At 37.5% G+C, this 24,259-nt stretch overlaps 1 protein-coding gene across 1 annotated transcript; it reads left to right on the forward strand.

Annotated features, from left to right (window-relative positions):
• The first annotated feature begins 8,775 nt into the window (after positions 1–8,775).
• Positions 8,776–9,708, forward strand: LOC147912774 (vomeronasal type-1 receptor 4-like). Its single transcript, XM_087422348.1, is given in 1 exon segment — positions 8,776–9,708. A coding segment is annotated over 1 exon segment (933 nt).
• The last annotated feature ends 14,551 nt before the right edge of the window (positions 9,709–24,259 follow it).

Here is a 24,259-nt window from a genome sequence, read left to right on the forward strand (position 1 = left end):
ATGGTACCATTCACCAGAGACCACATTTTTCCCCCTACCAGTCAATATTTCCAATAAGTAACCGAGATTCTGACATCTAAGAAAATAGAAAACTTTCAGCCTGTTTTTAATTCTATGCAAATGAGCAATATAGCGTTCACTTATTTGTTTTTGATTTTTTCATTCCTTATGTTGTTTATGAATTTATCATAATTAATTGTGAAAGAATTAATCATTTCTCTTCTAATGTTCATATGGTTGGTTTTCAGTTGAACCTACTAGAACTAGTACTCATATGTAAATTCTATTCACTTTGTGAGTCACTTACATATACCTCTTGAGTACATATATGGCAGTGGAATTTTTTGACTGTACATTTGCATATTTCCAGCTTTATTACGTAGTGTAAATATTTTCCAAAATACTCTTTTTTTAACCAATTTTCACACCCACAAGCAGGGCAGAAAATTCTTGGTTTATCTACATCATGCCAACACTTGGCATTTCCTGTCGTTTTCATTTTAGTACTCTTGTTGATGTGTACTGTTTCCAGGTAGTGGTTTTACTTGTATTTTCTTCATTACTAATGAGGTTGAAATACTCTTCATATGTGAATACAGTTTGACTAATCTTTTTGTGTCATTTAGTATATTTTTGCCACTTTTCCGTTGTGTCTCTTTTTCTGGTTGATTTGTAGGAGTTTTTTATATATGCTTGGATAAAAGTCCTTTCTTGCATGCTCTTTGTCTTTTGATGAAGATCAACTCTTAAGTTCACCATAATCTAATTTGTCATTTCTCCTCTTAATGTTTTTCGCTCACTGTCAGAAATATTTTCCTATGTTGGGAATGCAGAGATTACTCCTTTGTTTTCTTCTATAAATTACATAATTCATCTTTAAAATTTAGATCAGAAATCCACTCAGAATCAGTTTGTTGTGATGTGGAGAGCAAATGATATTGTTTTCCCATAAGGGTAATGAATTTCAATAGATAGAGAAAACGTTGTCTTCTGATTTCTTTCCTTTTCTCTCACCTCTTATTTCCTCCCCAGGTAACATCACGTCATATTTGTAGCCTACTTGTCAATGAATTCTTGTGGTCATTCTGCCCATTTCTTCCTTCCTCTTAAAGATGCAATCTCAAGGCATCACAAATCAAAATCCTGGTGTCCAGAATCTTTACTGGGCCTTTTTGTTCAGAGGATCAATTTTTCTCATATTTAAAGGGAGACTTCAACCCTGTTGTTACATATTTTCACCATGCATCTCTTTTGTTTTCTATATCTTTTATAAGCTTCTGTGTCAAACTATCCTATCAAGGATTTTTGTATAAAAATAGCTTTCAAAGATAGTGGTATTGCCTTTATGAGAGGTAAAGGACATATTAATTATTTGATGAAATTCATAAAGATAATGCCTTTTTCTGAGGCAAAATTTGGCAGGTTTGCTTGTAATCCACTTTAAATTATTGGTTTCTAAAGTTTGTGGATCCTCAGGTGTGATGCAAACATACAGTGTGTACGACACCCTACTGGGCCTGGTTGCATCACCCCCACTGTATTTAGGAAGGGAAAGAGAAACAAATGCAAACGTGAAGATCTTGCTGCCAGCAGCACCGTGAAAAATTGTCTTTTGTTGCAGACCCAGGAATCTCATGTGTTCTTCCATCATCGATGGAATGACAACCTAATTTCTTTGCTACCAAATAGAGTAAAATTTAAGACCCTCTCGCTTCTTGACAGTTTCATTGATGATGGAATGCTGAGAGAGACAGGACTTTCTGGAAGGAAAAGATCCTTCCTTGCGCTGGTTAAGGGTCATTTTTAGAGAAGACTTTCTGGGACGTGCATTAAATTTTTTCACCAAGTGTTTGTCAAGATGGGTGGAGGGGTCCTCCACACTCCCACCTTTTAGTGAGGCTGACATGTGAGAATTAGGACTGAAGCAAGCCCCCTAAAAGAGTATTGCTTGTTATTCATTCTCTTCCTAGCAAAAGGAGAAAAGAGTCGAGATATATAGAGATTTGGGAGAATAGAATACCTTGTAACTTCATTTGTTTGAGGTGTTAGCAGCCAACACTAAAAGAAAATGTGTCTTGCTTGTGCGCTGCTTACCAGTACTGAGTTGTTCTCCCTCTGCATCCTCTGTTTCCTCCCTCTGCCCTCATGCTAGCATTGGGTATATAAAAAAAGAAAGTGAACCTTCCTGGGATTGATTGGAACCTGGGAACTCAAACTTTCTTTGAGTTTGAGCTATCCATAGCTCTTTTGGATACAAAAGTGTATGTCACCAGCCTACTTTCTACTGTCAAGTTGGGGGAGGGAAAATTAGGTGCAGGAGAGGCTAAAAGTGCCCAGGACTCGGGTTAGCATAAGTGCATGCACGGGCAGACAGAAAGAAGGCCCAGTATGTGTCAATCTCTGCTTGCAGGGAAGTTCAATGAAGAGAAGAAAGCACAGCGACCTCAGTGAAGAGTCAAAAGGTCAAACCTCCCCTCCATGCTGGTCAGTCCCCCATGCTAGTCCCATCTGGTCCCTCACATTCTCCATATACCTGCACAGACAATACTGTCATCCTGTGGTAGCCTTTGAATCCCAGGAGTGTTCAAATCTTTTGTCTCTGCTCTCACAGAAGAAAAAGAAAAATGTTCAAATTAAACTGATATGGTTTGAATAGCGGTCACAGTAGGGGAAACATGCTCCCATAATTCTGAAAGGAGGGCCCTTTGGGAGGATTCAATGTCCCCTTGTGGTTACTATGTCACAGGGTATAGGAGGAACGAATGTGATGCATGCTTGTATTTCGCTGCCCTGTAAGTGCCAGAGGGGATTACCCAAACCAGGGTGAAGGGCACATAAAGAAATGTTAAGGACACATGCTCCCCTCCCATTGTCCAATAATGAGTGAGTCAAGATTTAGAGGGCATACCTCTGCCCTCTGGCATCCCAAATTTTCACCATATTCATGATGTGGTATTGCAGGCAAGTCTCAAAATCCCTGTCCAGTGTGTTGTCTGATCCCTACCAATGGGAGTGGCTGATAAACCTTCAAAGAATTTAGCATTTTCTTTTCCAATTAAAGTTTGTTGGAACTATGTGGGCAGATTCACAACGTTCAATCTTTCCATCAGTCAAGGAAAAACTATTTCTGCAGAAGCTCATGATAAAGTACGAATAGCTGTAGACCAAGGCGGAAATTAATACAAAAAGAAGAGGAAATGTGAGGTGGCTTCATAGTGATGCATAATCTTTACATGGTGAACTAGCTCCTCGAAATGCTGGGTATCCTCATGTCAATATTGTTAGTATAGCTGTTGTATAAATCCTACACTGTCTGTAAGTGTGAGAAAACTATGACCATTTTCTCTATGACAGCCTATGCCTAAGGCCAGGCATAGACTCCCAGGAAACAGTTTACACAGGAGGCCTCAGTGTCACCAAATGTGCACATGCACATACCTAGAAGGGTAGGGAATCAAGACTGGCCCTTGGCTGGCTCCAGAAAATTGAGTTTTTGGAATGTTTTAAGTGATAAGAACATTTTGCATGCTTGGAGTCTTGAACCAGCAGCACCATTTTGTCTAGAGATTTGTGCAAACAATGTGAGTTATAGTGAACACCTGATTTCCTTCTGGGAGTCTGGAGTTTTGGTAGCTGTGGTCATTCGTGCAGGACTGTGTGCCTATGTAACCACACCCCCCAAAATCTCTGGCACTTAGGCTCCAGTGAGCCCTATTAGTGCCCTCAGACCCCAGAGAAGACCACATCCAGAGTGCATATGTTTGGGGTACCTGAATTCTGGGAGTACAATTCTTTAGGTCAGAAGAGCAAGAAGGAAATCTGCAAGGCACCTTCGAGTTATGTTCTGGACTAGGCCCCTTTGGCCCCCTGTGTATTTATACCACGCACAGTCATTCTCAGAATTTATCCCAGGGCTTCAGTGCTGTTCTTGGAGGCAAGCGGATGAAGCAGGTGCCTGATTGAAATCAGTGGGAAGCTGCTTTTTGTTCCCTGTATTTGCCTGCATGATAAATTGGGCTGGGATAAAGAGACAGGTAAGGGGATGTCATCAAGGACCCATGGAGGGGACAGATTAGGGTTAGTGGGAGGTATGGTTTCTGCTACAGATTCTCTGTCTTAGGAGGTTCTGAGCTCTGAGCTCCCATCTGTAGTCTTGGAGCTGACTTATCCTAGGCAGAAGTTTAAGCCCCAAGTTGTTGGAGAGACCAGCTTGTTGCTGCAATTTCCAGTCCTGGTATGCAGAGGGAGGGTTACGGTTCATGAGGAGTTTGGACACCTGTGAGGCATTTGAGGAGGAAACTTTGTGGGGGGGACAGGTGTTGTGAGGAGGGATTCCCAAGAACCTGGCTGGGAGCCGGGAGGGAAAGAGTCAAGAAGGTGTTCTGTACACTTGAGTAGGTTTGTACTGGTGGCAGGGGCAGTGTTTCTAGTCCAAGATGCATCACTCATCACCCACATCCCTAGGAAGCCTTCCCAGTTCCTCAATCCACAGCACTGTTGGAGACTTCCAAGAACAGAGTGGCCAAAAAGTGAAAGGTGGGGTGATATGGGGACACAGTGTTGGAATAGCATGTTTTATAGCCAATTGCAAGACCATTAGCAATGACCCACCCACAGTGAAAATGTGCAGTCATGATGGTGAAGTAACCCCAGGTCTCAGACCTTCTGGATAAACCACCTTTGCACAGATCAACATGATGAAGGATCCACATTCCATGATGCCTGTAGTAGGGGAAACAGACATTCAACTCTAACTGTGTAAACAGAGAATATTTACATCAAGGTACTTCTCTAACAGACTCTATAATATATATTGTGGCATTTGAGGCAATGAGGTATGAAAACACCGCCTTTGTAGATGAATGATCAAGGAAAACAATTTGTTGGATAATTATTCCTATAGGAAAATATTTATGTAAATATATTGCAATAATATTGTAAAATGATTGTCAATATGGAACTAGAACAGAATATGTAAATATTAAATCAAAAGCAGAATATGTTTATGATGTGTGTGTGTGTTGTGCTCAATTTAAAATACAATTTCAGATAGATGCTAAAATTGCATAACAAGAGGGATATACCTGAAACTGATGAAAATTGTTATATCTGGAGATCAATCTAGAATTGATCTTGGGGTAATTAAAAGAAACTTTTACTTTATTTTATTATCTCAATATTTGTCATTAAATTTGATTCTATATATGCTAGTTTCCTATTATTGTCACGCATTACCACAAACTTAGCAGCTTGACACAGCACCCTTTTATTTTCCCACAGTTTGGTGGTCAGGAATCTGTTGACTTGGCTGGGTTCTCTGCTTAAACTGTCACAAGGAGGAAAAATGCTATCAGCTGGCCTGTGCTCTGTTCCAAGGCTCTAGTAGAAGATGCTTCCAGGATCAATCAGGTTTCAGGCCAAATGGATTTCCTTCTCAGGGTTTCCCCCCACTCCCAAATCTTAAAAGCCAGCAGTAGACAATCAAGCGCCCTCAGGCTCAAATACAATTCCCACTACAATGACTCCCATCGTTGTTAGAGCACATACCCCCTGAGGCAGTGATATTGTTCAGTATTACATGCTGAAAAAATGCCAATGCCTATTATGCACCCAGCAGTGGGCATCACCTTCACCAGCACCCAAGATGGCCCAGAGGGCCATATGGATTGGGATTTGCAAGACAACAATGTGAGATGATTGCCTTCCAATCTTGAGAAGCTTTCTCCTGTTTTTCCATGGCATGGATCAAAGGTATGGAAATTAATAAAAGACACCTTAACTAAATTGGAGTCAGGAAGGTCAGTAGAAGGAGCTCTCATCTCTTATCATGCATGTCAATTACTCCAAAAAGGAAGAGATCCGCTGCTTATACCTCCTACAGGAAGTGCAACTAATTTTCTACTGAAGAGAGATTTTTCTTCCCATTAAGCAACAGCCCAGTAAATGAAAAACACTGCAGCTCAGCTGAGGAGAAGCCAGTGACAACCTGAACTGTTACTTCCCCTCAATGGACTTTCTTTAGAATATCCCCTCCCTACTCCCCCTTTTGCTCTATAAAAGCAAGCTCCCCTCCTTTTTCCTCTAGATTTGCATGTGGTTCCCCATAGCAGGTGCATCCCAAATTGCAATTCTTTTGACTATGCGTGAGTGAACTCATTTTGAAGGTAAAATAACAGCCAAATTTGCTTTTTAAGTTGACAAAGGTTTGATTCCTAATGGAGGGCCCTCTCTACCCTATGTCACTGGTAAACATTCATCGTTCTTGAATTGAGAAAGTAACATTGACTTATCTGATAGGTAAGAAATTGTAAAATTGGCCTATTTAACCATCTGACCTCAGATACTTTTATGTGTGAGAAACATCTATAAATTTCTGTCTTTTTATGGATATTATTCTGTTTAGACAGTCTAGCCCTAACGTGGGATAGGAGGAAAAGTCCCTACTCATAACACATATTTTTCTGGAAATCTTCCATATCACCAGATTTCCAAATTAATTAGCAATGAGTTGTGCAAGAAAGTCAAACAGTTTCTATGTAAGGCCTGTGGTCCAAAATGAAGTGTTGTGTCATGTTCTTCCTTTCACTTGTTCCTCTTTGAAAATCTTTATCAGATACTTTGCCTGGTTCCATTTCTGTGCATAAGTTAAATGAAGGTGCAGCTCAGTGGTCTCAAGAGTAGAAAACAACTCACTTTTGAGTAGAAACACTTCACAGGGAAGCAGAAAACATAATGAGATGCATGAACATCCCTGCTGGTCTCTCATGTGTCAGACCGCAGTATCACCTGCTGCCTCCATTTGAGTCCCTTTCTGCCTCCAGGGATCAGGAAAAGAAGGAGTCTTTCCAAAACATTGCAGCAGTCTCTTTGGAGATGATAACTACAAACTTGTAATTGGTAGTTAACAACTGGGAAGAAAGATTTTCACAAATATTCCCAGTTCCCCCAAGCCTGTCCTCTCACTGCAGCTGCAGGTGAAAAGATGATTGCAGTTCTGAGGGGAGGTGAGGTCACAGAATCACAAACCCACATCCAGTGGTCTGGCTGCCTCCTTCCTCTCACACTAGCAGGTTGCTGTGACCATGGCACTGAACCCACCACCCTGGAAAAGAGAGGGAATCAAGTGAGTATTTTCTATTTCAGTCTGAGGGCAAGAATCTGCAAGCAAGGAGGGGAATCAGGAATCTTGGTAAGTGATTGTGTCAGAAAAAGGGATTCTTATGGCCTTGAAATTTGTCCAGTGCCAAAGCCACACATGAAGGAGGAATACTTCTGAGGCTTGCGCTGAGCTTAAAGAGAGATGGAGTCCTAGACCAGACACTGATTCCCGATGCCTCCTACTGTGACTTAGTGTAATCCTCACTGACAGTGATTGTTGGTGTTTAATCCAAGTGATAATGAAACCTGATTTTTAATGTGAGGAATGAATGTAGCTTGGAAATATGTCTGTAAGCAGATAACTCACAGGAGTCGTAGAATACATTTTCCAGCTAGAGGTGTGCCAATAGCACCTCCACGATTAACAAAAACTAGAATAAATCTACAGAAATCATCTATTCCTGTGCAAAAACAATGTATATGAATGACAATTTCTAAAATATAAATATTTTCTCTAGCTCTGGGTGTGTGAAGTGCTTAATAAAGACACTAGCTTTTTCCTATGAAAACATCCATGGCTGGCTAATTTTGGGGAGACTCTTTTTCATCTTCAAATTAGGGAGGGAGATTTAAAGAAATGCTAATGTTAAAAATGGGATTCAGATAGCAGCTATCAAGCACAAAAATATCTTGTTATCTATTCTCCAGTTTAATAATATTGTCATATCAATTCCAAGCTTTACAATTTCAACTTATAAAATAACAAGATTTCATATCTTAGAGATTTTGTCTATATATGTCTTATAATTTAATGTTCACAAATCTTGATGTGTTGATAATACCTTTTAACTTATGTTAATAAACAGATTTGTTATAATTTGAAAGTAGTAATTTCAACTCTACACTAATTTGTCACATACTGATGTTTCAAGTCTCACATTTTAGGGCATGCCAGAGTGTTCAGTGCTGCCAGTGATAGGTGTCATTCCATTCCCGGCAGAAAAGCACATTAATGTTTCTGTTGGAATTGCAAATAAAGACGAGTGCATTCTTTCAATACAATTTGTCATGGAGCAAGTCCCTAGAATTATACTATAATTAGTGCATGTACATTTTATTGAGATGCTTAAATATTTATTAATAATTGTTATTGATCTTTACAATAAATATTTAAACTTGAAACTTGTTAGAAAAAATAAAATACTGCAAATTTAAAATAAAATGACAAAGTATGTGAAGGTCAAAAAGCTTCATTAAGCAGCACTATGTTTAAATGAACAGCCATTACACGAGCCCAGGGAGTTAAATCACCACCTTTCCCATAAAAACTATTTCATTTGACAAATCGCTAAACTTTACTTGCCTCAGTGCTCCTTCTCTTTTGAATAAAAATACTAGTACTGACTGTTTCATGAAGTTAGGAAGAATACAGGATGCAGGACATAATATGGCCTTTGTAGGAGTGATACATACTGTGAAAGCTCTTTACATGTTATACATTCAACACTTGGAAACATGATAAAAGTAAAAACTATAAATAACTATTTCTAAGTGGTAACCAATGTCAGTGGAGAATATTGAATTTGAGTTGACATGATCCATGTTGCTCATTCCTCATCTTCCCATGCAGGAATCTCTGGCTCAGAAGATGACTATCAATCCCTAAGATCTGACAGAATGGTCTCCAGGGATTTGGTGATAGGAATGATCTTTTCATTACAAGCTGTAGTTGGAATTCTGGGGAATTTCTCTCTACTTTAGCTTTATCTCTCTTTTCAATATAAAGGATGCAAGTTTAGGTCCACAGATTTGATTCTCAGGAATCTGATCATAGCCAACCTCTTAGTTATCTTTTCGAAAGGAGTCCCCCAAACAGTGGCAGGTTTTGGGTTAAAATATTTCCTCAATGATTTTGGATGCAAACTTGTTTTCTATGTTCACAGAGTGAGCAGGGATGTGTCTATTGGCACCACCTGCCTCTTGAGTGTCTTCCAGGCCATCATGGTCAGCCCCTTGAACTCCAGGTGGGCAGAGCTTAAAGTGAAAGCCCCCAAGTACATAAAAAACTCCAGTATCCTCTGCTGGATCTTGAACATGATGTTAAATATTACCCTCCCTCTGTATATGACTGACAAAATAGACAGCACCATCTTCACACAGAAAAGATATTATGACTACTGTTATGCCACAGTTCATGGGAACATCACACCATCACTCTATGTAGCATTGGTATTATTTCGTGATGGTTTCTCTTTGGTGCTGATGGTCTGGGCCAGTGGCTTCATGGTTTTCATCCTGCACAGGCACAAGCAGCAAATCCAATACATACATAGGAACAATCTGTCCCCTAGATCCTTACCTGAGACCACAGCTACACAAAGCATCCTTGTCCTGGCGAGCACCTTTGTATCTTTGTGGACCCTCTCCTCTATCTTGTTCATTTGTTTGGCAGTTTTTAACAATCCCAGTTTCTGGCTAAGGAACACTTCTACACTAATTGATGCATGTTTCCCAAGTGTCAGCCCCTACCTTCTCCTGAAGCATGACCCCAGCGTATCTCAGGTCTGCTTTGCTTGGAAAGGAATGAAAAATCCCTTAAACTTTTCATAAATTTGTCAATTTTATGCATATTCACAATGGTGAATTGTTTTTCATTAGTCTCCTTCAGCATATAAACACGTTTTTGAAACACTCACATTACAAGGGAGTGGTAAACAAGACTGACTGAACCCCTGCTCCTAAACAAACAATAACATCAATAGCAACTGTAAATGAAATATGATGTCATTATCATGTTAATATTGATGTGATAGCGATTGTGTTAATGTTTGCAGTGGAGGGTTCAGAGTCTATGCTGTGTTAAAAGAGTAGTTCCTGAAGCCATCTAGAGATTGTGGAGAAATCTTGAAGAAGGTAACATTCAATCAGATATAATAAATTTTCCAGACATTAACTACTTATGTGATTATAGGAAAGTTCCGGAAAACAGAAACACCCATTGAGATCAGCATTCAAGAAACTGAAGGAAGGAAAATTCTCCCACAGAAAAATGAAGACCATGGACTTAAGCTTCAGAGTGGATTCAATTTCAGAGTGTTGAGTCATTGAGGGCTAAATATGAGTTTTATACATTCTATCCGTAGAGAGACCAGATCCATTTGAAATAAGATGTTATGAAGGGAGATTAGTACACTTACATTTTCTTATAGAAATGGCTACATCAAAGTGGAGTCTGACAAATGAGCACAGAAGTATATTTTCACACATATTGAAAGACATGAAGTAAGTGTTGCCTATGAAAACATGCATTTTGTCTAGGATAAAGTTATATGCATTTAGGGATTTCTAGAATTAGATTTTTTCTATAATGTGAAGATGCCACTTGGGCATGGTGGAAGAAATAGGTTCCAATGTGTACTTCCATGTCTCAAAAGTGAGAAAATTAGGTTATTGTGGGGCCTTGCATGAATCTTGAAGCAGTGGGGGGATGTTCATTTAGAAGAGTAAGTCATTAATCCATTTTGTTTATGTGTCACTTTTAGCCTGTGGATATTCAAGAAATAAAATTGAAATTTCTTCATTTTTACAAATGATTTTAATATAAGTCACTCTATATTTACATTATAAAGCTGATACAAAGAACTAAGGATTCAAATATTTAAAAGAACAAATTAGTTTCACCTAATGGATAGATATTGAACCTCTGCCAAAAAAATAAACACATATTTTAAGCTTACATGATACACTTTGCAATATTGAAAACATTTTGGACACCAAATAATGCGATTGTGTGTGTATATATATACATATATATGTGTGTATACATATGTATATATATATTTATGTACATGTGCATGTATGTATATATTTGTTTATGTGTGTATTTGCATGTATATATATACACCCGTGTGTTGGTGTATCTCCGTGTTTACATATGCACATTTATAAATATAAAGGAGGTCAAACTATTCTCATTTTTCATCAATCAGTATACAGAAACATTGTAAATTAAGAAATTTAAAAACAATACTAATTAAAATAGCACACTGATTTAATCTTTATGTCCGTTTTATCTGATATGTGTATCATTATGCTGGTTGTTTATTTGGTTAAATTTACATGTTATATATTTTTCATTTTTGAATTTGAATCTTCATTTATTAGGTATATCTCTTAAAAATTATACTATTGAATATAGTAAAAAATGTTTCATTTTGTTGAGTAGTCTTTACCGTTAATATAAAAATGGTTATATTGCAAATGGGTTTGTCAACTTTTTGTACACTCTTCATTATAACTATTCTATGTTCTTTTTCTTTCTAATTTAAATTTGACCACATAAATGATTTGAAATAACTCTATTTTTACCCCTTTTCTCTAGAGGTTGAATAACAAATTGGTTAATATTACATTGAACGTATTTTTCTTTCCTGTATTTTAATCCTTATATTTTAATATCTCTTGAAAAAGTAATCAAATGAATACAGCAAAATATGTTTAACTTAACAAGAGTATTAGTGTAGTTATATTTAATACAAGAATATTTACATTTGGGTTTGGAGTTACCAATGTATCATGTGCTCTCCATTACACCTGTTGCATGTTCTTGGTTTTTCTAACGTCCTCTGCATGAATTTTTAAAATAATTCTACATTTTATCCCTTTCACTTGGGCAGTTGTAGATTCAGTATCTCTTAGTTTTTAACTTAGAAACTACAGCATACTTTGAAATCTAATCAGAGCGTATTTTTTAAATACATTTAACCTCCACCTGGAAAATATGATGCCGTTCCAACACCACTTCTTAAGATCTCCCAATTCTTTTTCTTTTACTGTTGATCTGTATTTTTACAAAATCAATGTCACACATTCATAGGCAAATGTATACCTGAATGAAATCTTACAAACTGAACATACCTCTCTACTCAATACCTAGATTAAAAATTTGAATTTTGTCAGCACACGACAGAAACAATATTTTTCCATCTATCAGTCAATACTTTCATCTAGGGAACAATATTCTGACATCTAAAAGGACAGAAAACTTTTATCCTGTTTTTAATTTTGTATAAATGAAATAATGCAGTGTTCATTTATTTTGTTTTTATTCTCTATATTGTTCTTGAATTTATCAATATTGTTGCATGTTATTATGGATTAATCATTTACATTGCTATATAAGATTCCACTTTGTAAATATCAAAGAATCAATTTAATTATTCCACTTAGTTGATCCTGTGAGTGGTTCTCAGTTTGGGGATATTAGAACTACTACTTATGTAAATTCATTTCTGAGTTGTGAGAAACATATGTACATCTCTTGAGCATATACATGGTAATGGAAGTTTTTGACCACAGGTTTACATCTGTCTAACTTTGTTACGTACTGTGAAATATTTTCCAAAAGAATATTTTTTTAACCAATTTTCACATTCAACAGCTGTGTATGAGATACCTGGTTTATCCACATTGTGCCAACATTTGATATTTTCTGTTTTCATTTTTGGAGTCTTGTTGATGTGATTATTCCAAGGGGGGAGTTCCTTTGCATATCTTGGATTACTAAGACAGTTGAATATATTTTTATGTGTTAAATAGGATTTGGGTAACAATTTTTTAAAGCATCTTTTTTGATTTTTCCCAGTTTTTCCAGGTTTATTGAGATATAATTGACATACATTGTATAAGTTTAAGTTGTACAAGATAATGATTTAATATATGTATATATTGCCAAATGATCACCACAGTAAGTTTAGTTAACATTCATCATCTCACATAGTTACAACTTCTTTTTCTGGTGGTGAGAACTTTAAGATCAACTTTCTTAGCAACTTTAAAATAACAGCAAATTATTGTTAACTATAGTCGTTGTGTTGTACATTACATCCCCATAACATATTTATTTACATAAACTGGAAGTTTCTACTTTTTGACAACCTTCACCCAATTCCCCAACCCCTCAACCCCCAACTCTGGCAACCACAAATGTGACCCCTGTTTCTTAGTTTGCTTTTATTATATTCCACATATAAGTGAGATCATACAGTATTTGTGTATATTGTTCTACTATGTCATATTTCTTATTTTTATATTGTGTAATCTTTCTTTTTCTTATTGATTAATAGGAATTTTATATATATATATGGGATACAAGTCCTTTCTTTGTTCACTCTCTATTTTACTCTCTTGATGAAGGTCGGCACTTAATTTTACTTTAATTTAATTTCCTCCATTATATTTAATGCTTTTTGTTCAGTGTCATAAATATGTTCCTATTCTAAGAACACATTTGTAATCTCCTTTGTTTTCTTCCATAAATATCATTTTCTTTCTTTAAAATTAGATCAGAACCCTATTCAGAATCACTTTGTTGTGATGTGGATAGCAATGATATTGTTTTCCAATAAGGCTAATAAATCATAATTTATTAAGAAAATGTTGTATTATCATATCTCTTCTTTTCTCTCCTATTATTGCCTTACCAAGTAACATCACATTTCCCTTGTTGCTGGCTTTCCTGTGCATTCTGGTAGCCATTCTCCCCATATCTTTTTTTTTATTTTTATTTTTTTTTTTTGGTGAGGAAGATCGGCCCTGAGCTAACATCTGCCAATCCTCCTCTTTTCTGCTGAGGAAGACTGGCTCTGAGCTAACATACATGCCCATCTTCCTCCACTTTATATGGGACGCCGCCACAGCATGGCTTGACAAGCGGTGCATCAGTGCGTGCCCAGGATCCGAACCGGCGAACCCTGGGCCGCCACAGCAGAGTGTGCGTGCACTTAACCACTTGCGCCACCGGGCCAGCCCCTCCCCATATCTTTTTAACTCTTAAAGACTTAAGCAATCCATGGTGTCACAAATAAAAGTCCTGGTGTCCAGAATCATCAATGGGCATTTTTGTTCAGAGGGTCAATTTTTCTCATATTTAAAGGCAGAAGTCAACCCAGTTGTGACATATTTTCCCCCAACACCTCTTATGTTTTTACAGTCTTTTATCAGCTTTAGTTCCAAACTATCTTATCAAGGATAAGATAACATTGTATATCACATTCCAAGATGATGGTCCTTTATTGGGGTCCTTTATTGGGGATGAAGTGCTGACTAAATATTTTCCAATATAATAAAGATAATGGCTTTCTCTGAGGCAAAATTTGGGCAGGTTTGATTGGGATTCATTGTAAAATATTGGGTTTCCTAATTTTTTAGATCCTCAGGTGTGATACAGAACTGCAGTGTGTACAACATCCTTCCGGGCCTCTTTGCCTCACCTCCACTCTACATGGGGAAGAGGAGGGACCCGATGGCAAATATGAAGCTCCTGCTGCCAGTAGTGCCACAAAAAGTTAAGTATCTTGATGTAGACCCAAGATTCTCATGTGTTCTTCCATCATCCATGAAATGACAACCTAAATACATTGTACCAAATAGTGTAAAATTTAAGACCCTTCTCACTTCTTCACAGTTTCACTGATGATGGAGTTCTGAGAGATATATGTCTTTCTGGAAGGAAAAATGATAAATATCCTTTCTGATCCTGATTAGAGGGTAAAAGAAGACTACCTAGGGCATGTAGTAGATTCTTTCACCAAGTGTTGGTCAAGGTCCTCCATTCTCCCACCTGTTAATGAGGCTGATATGTGAGAAATTGAATTGAAACAAGCAACCTGCAAGGGTTTTACTTGTTGTTCTTTCTCTCCCTGACAGAAAGAGAAAGAGTCAAGAGTTCTCCAAATTGATATAGACCTGTGAGTGAATGGAAAACATTTTAAATTCATTTGTTTGAGCTGCAACCAGCTAAAAGTCTGTTAGACACTGAAACAAAATGTGTCTTGCTCATCCTTGCTTACCAGTACTGAGCCATTGTCCCTCTGTGTCCTCTGATTCCTCAATCTGTCTATAACCAAGCATCAGAAACATAAAAGAAGAAGCTGAATATGCTTGGGATTGTCTGGATGGGGGTAATCTAGCTGCTCAGGGAGCCTGAATCTCATTCTGATGCAAGACATTACCAGTGCATGCCAGTCTTGTGCCTCTTTCTAGAAGTTGTTCCATTTGTTTCATGGTAGGTGATGCCTTTGCCATCTCCTTGGATATTGACAACTTAAAACATTTGCTTTTCTCTCTGAGCTATAACCCCTGCCTCAACATTGCAGGTGCTTACAATGTAAAGATCAGCTGACTCCAGCCGCACCACAGTGATCTTTAAAACTAATGTGTATCACCTTCTAGACCTACAGTACCACATGTACTGTGAACATGGTGTGCCTTTATCACCAAATCTTCTATTAAATTAATGCACAGTATGACTCTATCTCCCTTACTTCCTCTATCTCCACACATCTTCATTAGGTAATTTAACAACCAATTTAACCATACATAGAAAGGAATTATCTCCTCTCTACTACATCCATGATATTAATTCATATAAAAATTATGGCAGTAATATGGACATAGGATTCTGACTTGACCATTCCAGGCAGGGTTCATGTTTCTTTTCCCTAATAGAAACTCTAGGCCAGTCTTGTTGGTACCTCTCTCTGTGTAGCAGCCCAGACAAAAGAGAGCTCATGGACTCAGACTTCACTCTGGTTAACTGTTACAGACATGTCATAGACACGTGCTCAATGCTCTCCTGATACAATGTCTGGGTGAAAGTAGGGGGAGGTTGGAAAAAAGGGTTATTCAGGGATCTGAACTTGGGCATCACAATTTTTTAGAGGTAGAGTGAGAGCATCAATCTGAAAGCTCACTAGGGAATATTTTTACCAGATTAATATGGGGGAGGGAAGGGCATTTCATTACATTTTGTGTTTCGAAACCACCCTGGCACCCACCTCCAAAAGGAAGTCACTCTAGGGCACTGCCTCCAAAGTATTGCAAGAGCTTTACATTTAACTGATTGCTGGGTCTGCCTTCCCCTGCAATGGTCATGGCCACCATTTAATTTCCATTCCCTTGAAACAAAAATAGAAGTATATCAGAAATGGGAGAAGATAACTTTAATTCCTGTACCTTTAATGCAAAACTCCACTGGATCTCTTCTCCACCTCTGTTCTCAGTTATCCTTCAAGAAGTCAGAATGCCAAATATCAGGATACATAAGAAAATGTACAGGATGGACTGACTACCATATGGAAATCGCTCTAAAAACATTGACTACACTCATATATTGTAACTGAATGGCAAACTCTACAATATACCAACCTACCATGGAGCCATGGTGCAGACAATGTCCACCTGTGTACTCTGATTGAAATAGGCTCCACTTCGGTAGCCCCAATAATTGGAAGCAACACTTTTCCTTCCCAAGCGCACAGAGGAATCATGTTTCTTAGTTTTACACCACTCATTAACATGATCTTATCATCAAGGCCAAAGAATTTCACCTCCATGGTGGTATTAAGAGACTTGCAAATCTTTAAAGACATCCCACCTTTGCCTGGAAGGCATTCATCATCCTCAACTCTCTGGACTGGGTTGTTCTGGATGATAGAATTGTCATGGACTTCCTCCTTCTGAGCCAGTGCACAGTCTGGACATTCACTCATACATTTGGCTGTACCTGGATTAATGTCTCTGGATAAGTGGAAAGGTCAACACAGAAATTTACAAAGAAAACAATCTGGCTTTTGAAAGTATACCTTGATGGTTTCCTGGATTTATTCAGCTGATTGAGTCTGAGTTCCCTGGGGGAATTACTGATGTTGATGCTGCAGATTTGACTCATCCTGCTGCATAGATTCCTGTTGGAAGTTTTCATAATCATAAAAATGTGGGGTGTAGGGGGAGGGACATTAGCAAAATGATGAACTATAAAACTCTAAGCTGTTGTACCCTGGTAGAAAAAACAACTAGAAGCTATCTGAACTAACTTTGTAGGAACTCAAGAAAATAATCAAAAGTTTACAGCCAAGGACAACAACAAAAACAACACAATCATGAAAAATCCCTCTTCAACACAGCAGGAAGCTTTTGTGAGATTTTTACTTTCCCTTGCCCCATCCCTCCTTCGTTTAACAGAGGTCTTGATCTTGATCTGAAGGTAGACTAGTTCCTAGCTTTCCTCTCAACTGGAGGGAGAAGAGGAGAACTTATTTGAAAATTACTATCTGTATGTGTTCTACCCTCTCTGAGAAATACCTGAAGGATAGATCACAGATTCATGTATCTCAAAAGGAAGACAGTTTAAACAGCAGGCACAGCTAGTTAAAGGAGAACTATGACCCCCAGATGCCTGGAGCAAGGGAGGATGGTTAGAGACATACAATAGACCACACAAAGTCAAGAGGAGAAACTGAAGTGAGACTCTTTGGGAAATTAGGACATTCAAACAGCTGTGTATATGGGAGAATCTATTAATCTACAGGCATACCCAGGCAAGAAGCATGGTCAGAAAAGTCCTATGAAGACCTCGCACTTTCACTTGGGATGACCTCTGGACTCCAAGCAAGCCAAGGTAATTCGTGAAGGACTACCAGTCTGAAAATTGCCAGCCTGCCAGCACTGGGAGATGGGGTTTTAGCTATTATGTTGAGCTAAGAATGATGTGTGGACAGATTTTTAGGACCCCTCTACCTGGTCTAACAGGGAATTGTAGCAAGCAAACCAAATAGGCTTTAAGTCAGTACCATAAAATCCATGCTGTACTGTGAAGCAGCTGTGCAGGCCATCTTAGCCTGTGTCAAAACGACCTTGCCACCCCCACACCCTATTACTGAAGACTCTAGCTGGACAGATCTGCAATAGGAAGAGATAAAGTGGTACCTCACTCTCACATTTCCCAGCTGCATTTCTTAGAGACTGAGGGAAGAATTAATGTCTCTGGTCCTTGCCTACCTCTACATGTAGACAACATCAGCATCAGCATCTCTGAACTTGCTTGTCGTGTAACCAAGGAATTTTTTTTTTTTTGCATTTTATTTATTTATTTTCCCCTAAAGCCCCAGTAGATAGTTGTATGTCATAGCTGTACATCCTTCTAGTTGGTGTATGTGGGACGCGGCCTCAGCGTGGCCAGAGAAGCGGTGCATCGGTGCGCACCCGGGATCTGAACCCGGGTCGCCAGCAGCACAGCGCGTGCGCCTAACCGCTAAGCCACGGGGCCGGCCCAGGAATTCTTGTTTATGTTACCTTCAATATATAATCTAGAGAAAAGCTCAGATGTATTCTATCTCTTTTTTTGACACATAAGATATATGATTGTAAGAATTTTTTTTTAATCTTTTCTGCTTCCCTGCACATACACTGTTTTGTGGAAGAGATATAAGCTGCACTCAAACCCACACACCTTGGAGAAGTTCCATCAGAGCACTCTGGAGAACTGGTTTCCAGGGTTCAAACTCCCCACAATGATTATTGAATAAACTCCTTTAATAATATCACCTAGATACTTTATTTCAGTTGACAAATTGGAGACCATGAAGGGACCCGGAGACACTGTCCAAAATGGCCTGGAGCATCGAAAGGACCTGGTGCCATGTTGCCAGCAGAGCCCTTTGTGCACAACTGGCTCCCCAGAGCTCCAGCCATGGAAAGTAAGTCTTTCTGGGTCTCAGATCTCCCAATCGATGGTTGAAGATCCTTATGTTTATTCAATAATTTTTTATAATTGTCTGCATGGGACAGGTTATCCTCTGAGTTCACAGAGAAGAGAATTCCAAACTTGGTGTTCAAGTTATCTAGCCTTTTGAGCTAGATGGTGGCTCAAGTCAGAGTTTTCTCCTCTCTTCCTCCTTAACAATTGACAGATGGTTCAGCTAGCACTGAACTAAATGGGAAATAAAACATTAAAACCTGGAAACTGTAGGGCGTCTGACAGCTAGGTTCCTGCTAGTACTCCAGCAAAAATACTTATGGAGCACATGCTTGCAAATGGCTCCCTAAATGGGAGGATATTGATAAAAGAAATCTCACTTTATAAAGGCCATTCAGGGAACTTTTGTTTCAGATAAATCCACCTTCAGGGTTACCTTTAAAAGAGAGGATTCAAAACCTCTCAGAAACAATGGAATGCATTCTTTGATTGATATGCAGAAGCTTCTAAAAGACAAAATGACTTCAAAAACCACTCTAAAAAGTATCCTTAGAGCAAAAAAGAAAAGAATCTTTAGTAAAAATCTGGCCATCTGAGAAGGTCCATCTTCCAGGGAGCAGGTTGAATCCAACTATTCTCTTGAGTTTGTACCTGAGACCTGGCTAAAATTTTAAATATTTCTGTTTTTGTCTATAGTATCTGTATTTTTACGTGTGTAAGTGTCTCTATATATATATTTGTCTGCCTTTGGATAGTATAACTGCTAAAAGAGACCTATTTAATTGGCTTGAAGTAAGCACTTATATAAATTATTTCTAGATGTAATAGAAACTAACTCAAATGTCATTCAAGTTAATGTGATATAAAATAATCTTTGGTAAATAAAAGATTATTCAAGTTTGTTGGTTTGATTAGAACAAACATGTTTTCAGAGTTATCAGCATTGGATATGATACAGACATGTTATCTCTGTTACAAAATTTGTCAGCAAAAAATGATAACAGAAAAAATAGTTGATTTTGTCTAATGTCTCATGAAATTTTTGTATGCAGTCTACATGTAATTATTGGGAACAAGTAAATTAAACAGATGTAAAACAAAAGTTTTTGGATGAACTTTTTAACAATAATTATGTTGTGGTATATGTACTTAACTTCAAAACCTTTTGACAAGTTGAAATCTTAGAGTTTTGCTAAATTAAGCTAAATGATAAAAATTTGTTGAGTATCTAGGTCATTTCCACATAAGTTAAAATATTAGAAATTAAGTAGTAAACATGGGTTTATCTATCTTTGGCTTCTTATTTCAGAGAAACTGAAAAATACTTGAGTTTATTAATAAACATGTTTTGAGCATACTGAGAAATTTTCTATGAGAAAGCACATATTTCTAGACAGTCTGTATACATGAAAAATAAGATGTATGTTTTCAGTAAAGAAGGTGTAAATAATGGAGATATTTTTGTTTGTTTTGTTAAGAAAGATAAATTTGTCCTAATGTACTAGGAAAGAAAAAAAAGACAGGACAAATTCTGAACATAAAAAGCAAGTGACAGAACATTTGTAGAAACCATGAAACCTGTAAAACCCTGAGAAAAGAGTTTTCTGATTAACTAATGACTGATCAATAATTCACACAGTATTATTCTGTGAGTCAATCTTAGTCAATTTCTGAGTCAATCAAGTTGGCTGAGATTAAAATGAATTCAATTAAATGAATGAGTTTCAATATCAAAAGTAAGCTGGTGCAAAATTAAAATTTGTTTTTGTCTCTCTCTCAAAAGGATAATTTTCTTGAACTTTGTTTGCTCTTAATAAAGAGATTATATAAGATCTTTCTTTACTTTTGAGTAAGTCTACCTAAAAGACAGAAAAATCTATATTTTGTTAAAATAAGTTCCTATATTCAAAAATGCTGAAGTCTGTCTATTAGTTTTGTTTTGTTTTGTTTTTTAACTGTTTATCTCTCTCTGCTTACCTTTGACATGTTCTGTGTCACCTTGGTTGAATATATAACTAAACATTGTTTTCTATTTGACCAAGTGTTTTAAACCTTTTCATATTTTTGACAAACTTCTCCCAAGGTTTGAATCCTGGGTAAAGTTCTTCTTTTGGCTTAAGACTAACTATGAGAATTTCCAACAGCTCCTGGGACTTCTCAAAGAATTTGTTCTCTCTTTCTATAAAGAGAAAGATACTAAACTAATTAGGCTTATTTGATATGTTAAATTACATGGGAAGCATTGTCAAATAAATGATGATAAACCCTCTTAGCTTATACTGCATGGGTTAATGTTATTAATATAATTGTTTTAAACGTTATATAAAATTCCTAAAATTCTGATATGTCCTGGTTATCAGTCATAATTCTAGTTATTATCTTAAAATGTTACATGTCACAAAAATAAGCAAATTTCCTTTTCAACTGCATTACGTTGTCTTTTGTCATCTATAGATAATTATTGTTTTACTCACATGCTTTTGCAAATATGTTTCATCTTCAGAGAGATTCATGGAAAGGACTCTGACACTCTAAAATACAGGTTTCTGATAAATATTCATATCATAAAAACTAAACTAAGTAAAAACTTACAGAACCATAATGGAGAAATTGATGGCTTCATAAATTGCTAACAAAAAACAAATGAGGGGATGTTTTTTAGAATTGATTAGGTACTACAGGAAGTAGGTAACTAACTTTTTACTCATTGCTCAAACTTTTATATATACATATATATATTACTTAAGTCTGACTAATCTGATTTGGTTAAATGAACACCAGAAGGGGAAAAAAACCTTAAAGTCCATCTTGGCTTAGGCATCAACTTTAAGTCACCCTGATTTCAACTTGCCATTTTCTCTGTTTGTGCATCAAGATAAAGGAAATGCTGTAGGTGTATTAACTTAAGAACATGATGATCAACATCTACCTATAAGATATTATAGTCAGCAATTAGACTCAGTAGCAAAAGGACTTCTACCATAAATCTGGGCCATTTCAGCAACAGCTAAGGTTGATGAAGAAATGATGATGAGTCTCCTTTAAGTATTTCAACTATTTCAGTTGAAGCCTTGTTAAATTCTCACAAAACAGTATTATTCTGTGAGTTGATTAACTTCCTATGAATTTTTTCAAGCTGAACTCGTCGAGGTGACTTGTACTTGTCATTTGGCTAAAGGAAACTGCATATATTTTTACTGACAATAGATACACATTTGGAGTAACTCATGATCTTGGGATGCTCTAAAAACAAAGGGCGTTTTAGTCTCTCCTGGAAAACATATTAAAAATGGGAAGCAAGTGGCTGCTTTGTTAAAAGCCATTTTACTCCCTAAGAAATTGGCAATGATGAAAGTACAAGACCACTGCAAGGTGGACACTTTAGAAACTAAAGGAAACAAGTTAGTAGATCAGGTAGCTAAGGAAGCTACCTCACAAATGGTGATTCCACAAACTTTGATATGTTGCTTATGCCTCTCTAACTTAACTGAGGCTTTCTTTAATTTTCAGAAGACTGCCACAAAAAACAAAAACAAAGGTAGATCCAAAAACAGGGGACTTTTGATTCTCACAGAAACCTGTGAATTGGACCTAATCAATGCCCAATACTTCTGTTGGAAGCTCAACTTCCATTTCTGCAGTATATTCATGATTTGACTCATTGGGTCACAGAGAAAATGATCTCTTGGGGAAAACAATACTTTTGGAAACCCTCTCTTTCCATAGCACAAAAAATATATCCTAAATGTTTAGTCTGCCTTAAACATAATGCAGGGAAGCTCCTACATAGTTCAAAGGGAGTTTTCCCTTTGCCAATGAGACTATTTGAAATTTGGCAGATAGATTTTATCCAAATGCCTCCCTCAAATTTACCAATTTGTACTTGTTATGATTTGCATGTTCACTCATTGGGTTGAAGCATTTCCACGCCAAAGGGCTATGGGTCAATCAGTAAGTAAACTACTACTGGAATGTATTATTCCAGTATGGGGAGTTCCAGCAGAACTACACAGTGATCTTGGACTCATTTCACTAGAGAAATTATGAAGGACATTTGTAAAATCTGGCCTATTTTGCAGCATCTTCATTGCAGTTACCACCCCCAATTGTTAGGCCTAATGGAATGAACAAATGGCATAACTAAGACCCAATTGGCTAAGCTCACAGATGCATTTTCTTTACCATGGCCTAAAGCCCTCCCACTGGTGTTGCTTAACATAAGATCAACCCCCTTGGCGAACATCAGTTTTCTCTATTTGAAATTATTACTGGGATATCTATGCATCTAGATGAAGGATTATATGTATCTTCATTACTAAAAGGTGACATACTTAACTATTGTAAAACCTTAACCAAACTATTAAAGGAACACTCAAAATTGGTTGCTGATGCATATGATGCAAACTTACCCACAGCGGAAGATATACAGACTCATGATTTACACCTGGCGACTACGTTTATTGGAAACATCACCATTTATAAAACTCTTTACAGCCTAAGTGGAAAGGACCTTATCAAGTCCTTCTAACTAATTCCTGGGCAGCTAAATTACAGGGAATTGTCTTTTGGATCTGTATTTATCACTTAAAATGGACAACTACTCCAGTGTGGTCCTCAGAGCATGTTTCAGATCCAACAAGACCAGAATGAAAAGCAGCCAACAACTGATATGAACAACTCTCCCGAGAGTCTGGACCAGGCCAGTAATTAAGGGACAATATGCATTATTTTTGTTTCTTCCTGGACTCACCTACTCTTGTCACAACATTTATCTTTCCAAGCCACTCCGATTCTTAGATACTATTGGTCTTGGGAAAAGCTTACCACTTTGAGTCCAACAAATGGTGAGCCCATAAGTCTATAACCCAGAGTCTAAGATCTATCTTACTCAAACCTGTTCTAAATTTTAAAATTAATTCTGACTTCACAGGATACCTCTATTATATAGGGCATGCCCTGGGGAAAACCTCCAGGGAAATTCTGCCAGGGGACATTTTTGGGAAAGAAATTATAAAACTGGGTTCACATTTGCAATTTTGATCATATTAATTATCATGTTGTTCCTACGTTACGCTAGGTGTTGAAGGAGGCAACAACAGGGCAAGGCCTGTATCATGTTAGCTAAGAAAGTAGAAGCAATCCAGAATGGATTTTTAATAAGTGACATGTAAGATAGTAAAGAAATGAAAGGACCTCACTGTGTCAGAGAAAAACCAAAGGAACGTTGGTCATGAATACAACCGTGGGTTGACAATGACCAAAAAGGGGGATCGTGTACAGAATTTTAGGGCCCCTATCCCTGGTCTAACAGGTGAATCTAGCAAGTAAATATCATAGATTTTAAGTCAGTACGATAAAATCCATGCTGTGATGTGAAGCAGCTATGCAGGCCATCTTCAGCCTGTGTCAAAATGACCTTGCGTCTCCCACAATGCATGACTGAAGCTGCCAGCTGGACAGATCCACAACAGGAAAGGATAAAGTGGTACCTCACTCTCACATTTACCAGCTTCATTTCTTAGAGATTGAGGGAATAATTAATAGCTCTGGTCCTTGCCTCCATCCACAAGTAGATAATGTCGGCATCTCTGATCTTGCTTGATATATAACCAAGGAATTCCTGTT

This window comes from Ceratotherium simum, chromosome 33 (assembly GCF_057802395.1).
Source record: "Ceratotherium simum simum isolate JZ-2026a chromosome 33, ASM5780239v1, whole genome shotgun sequence".
Taxonomy (NCBI): Eukaryota; Metazoa; Chordata; class Mammalia; order Perissodactyla; family Rhinocerotidae; genus Ceratotherium; species Ceratotherium simum.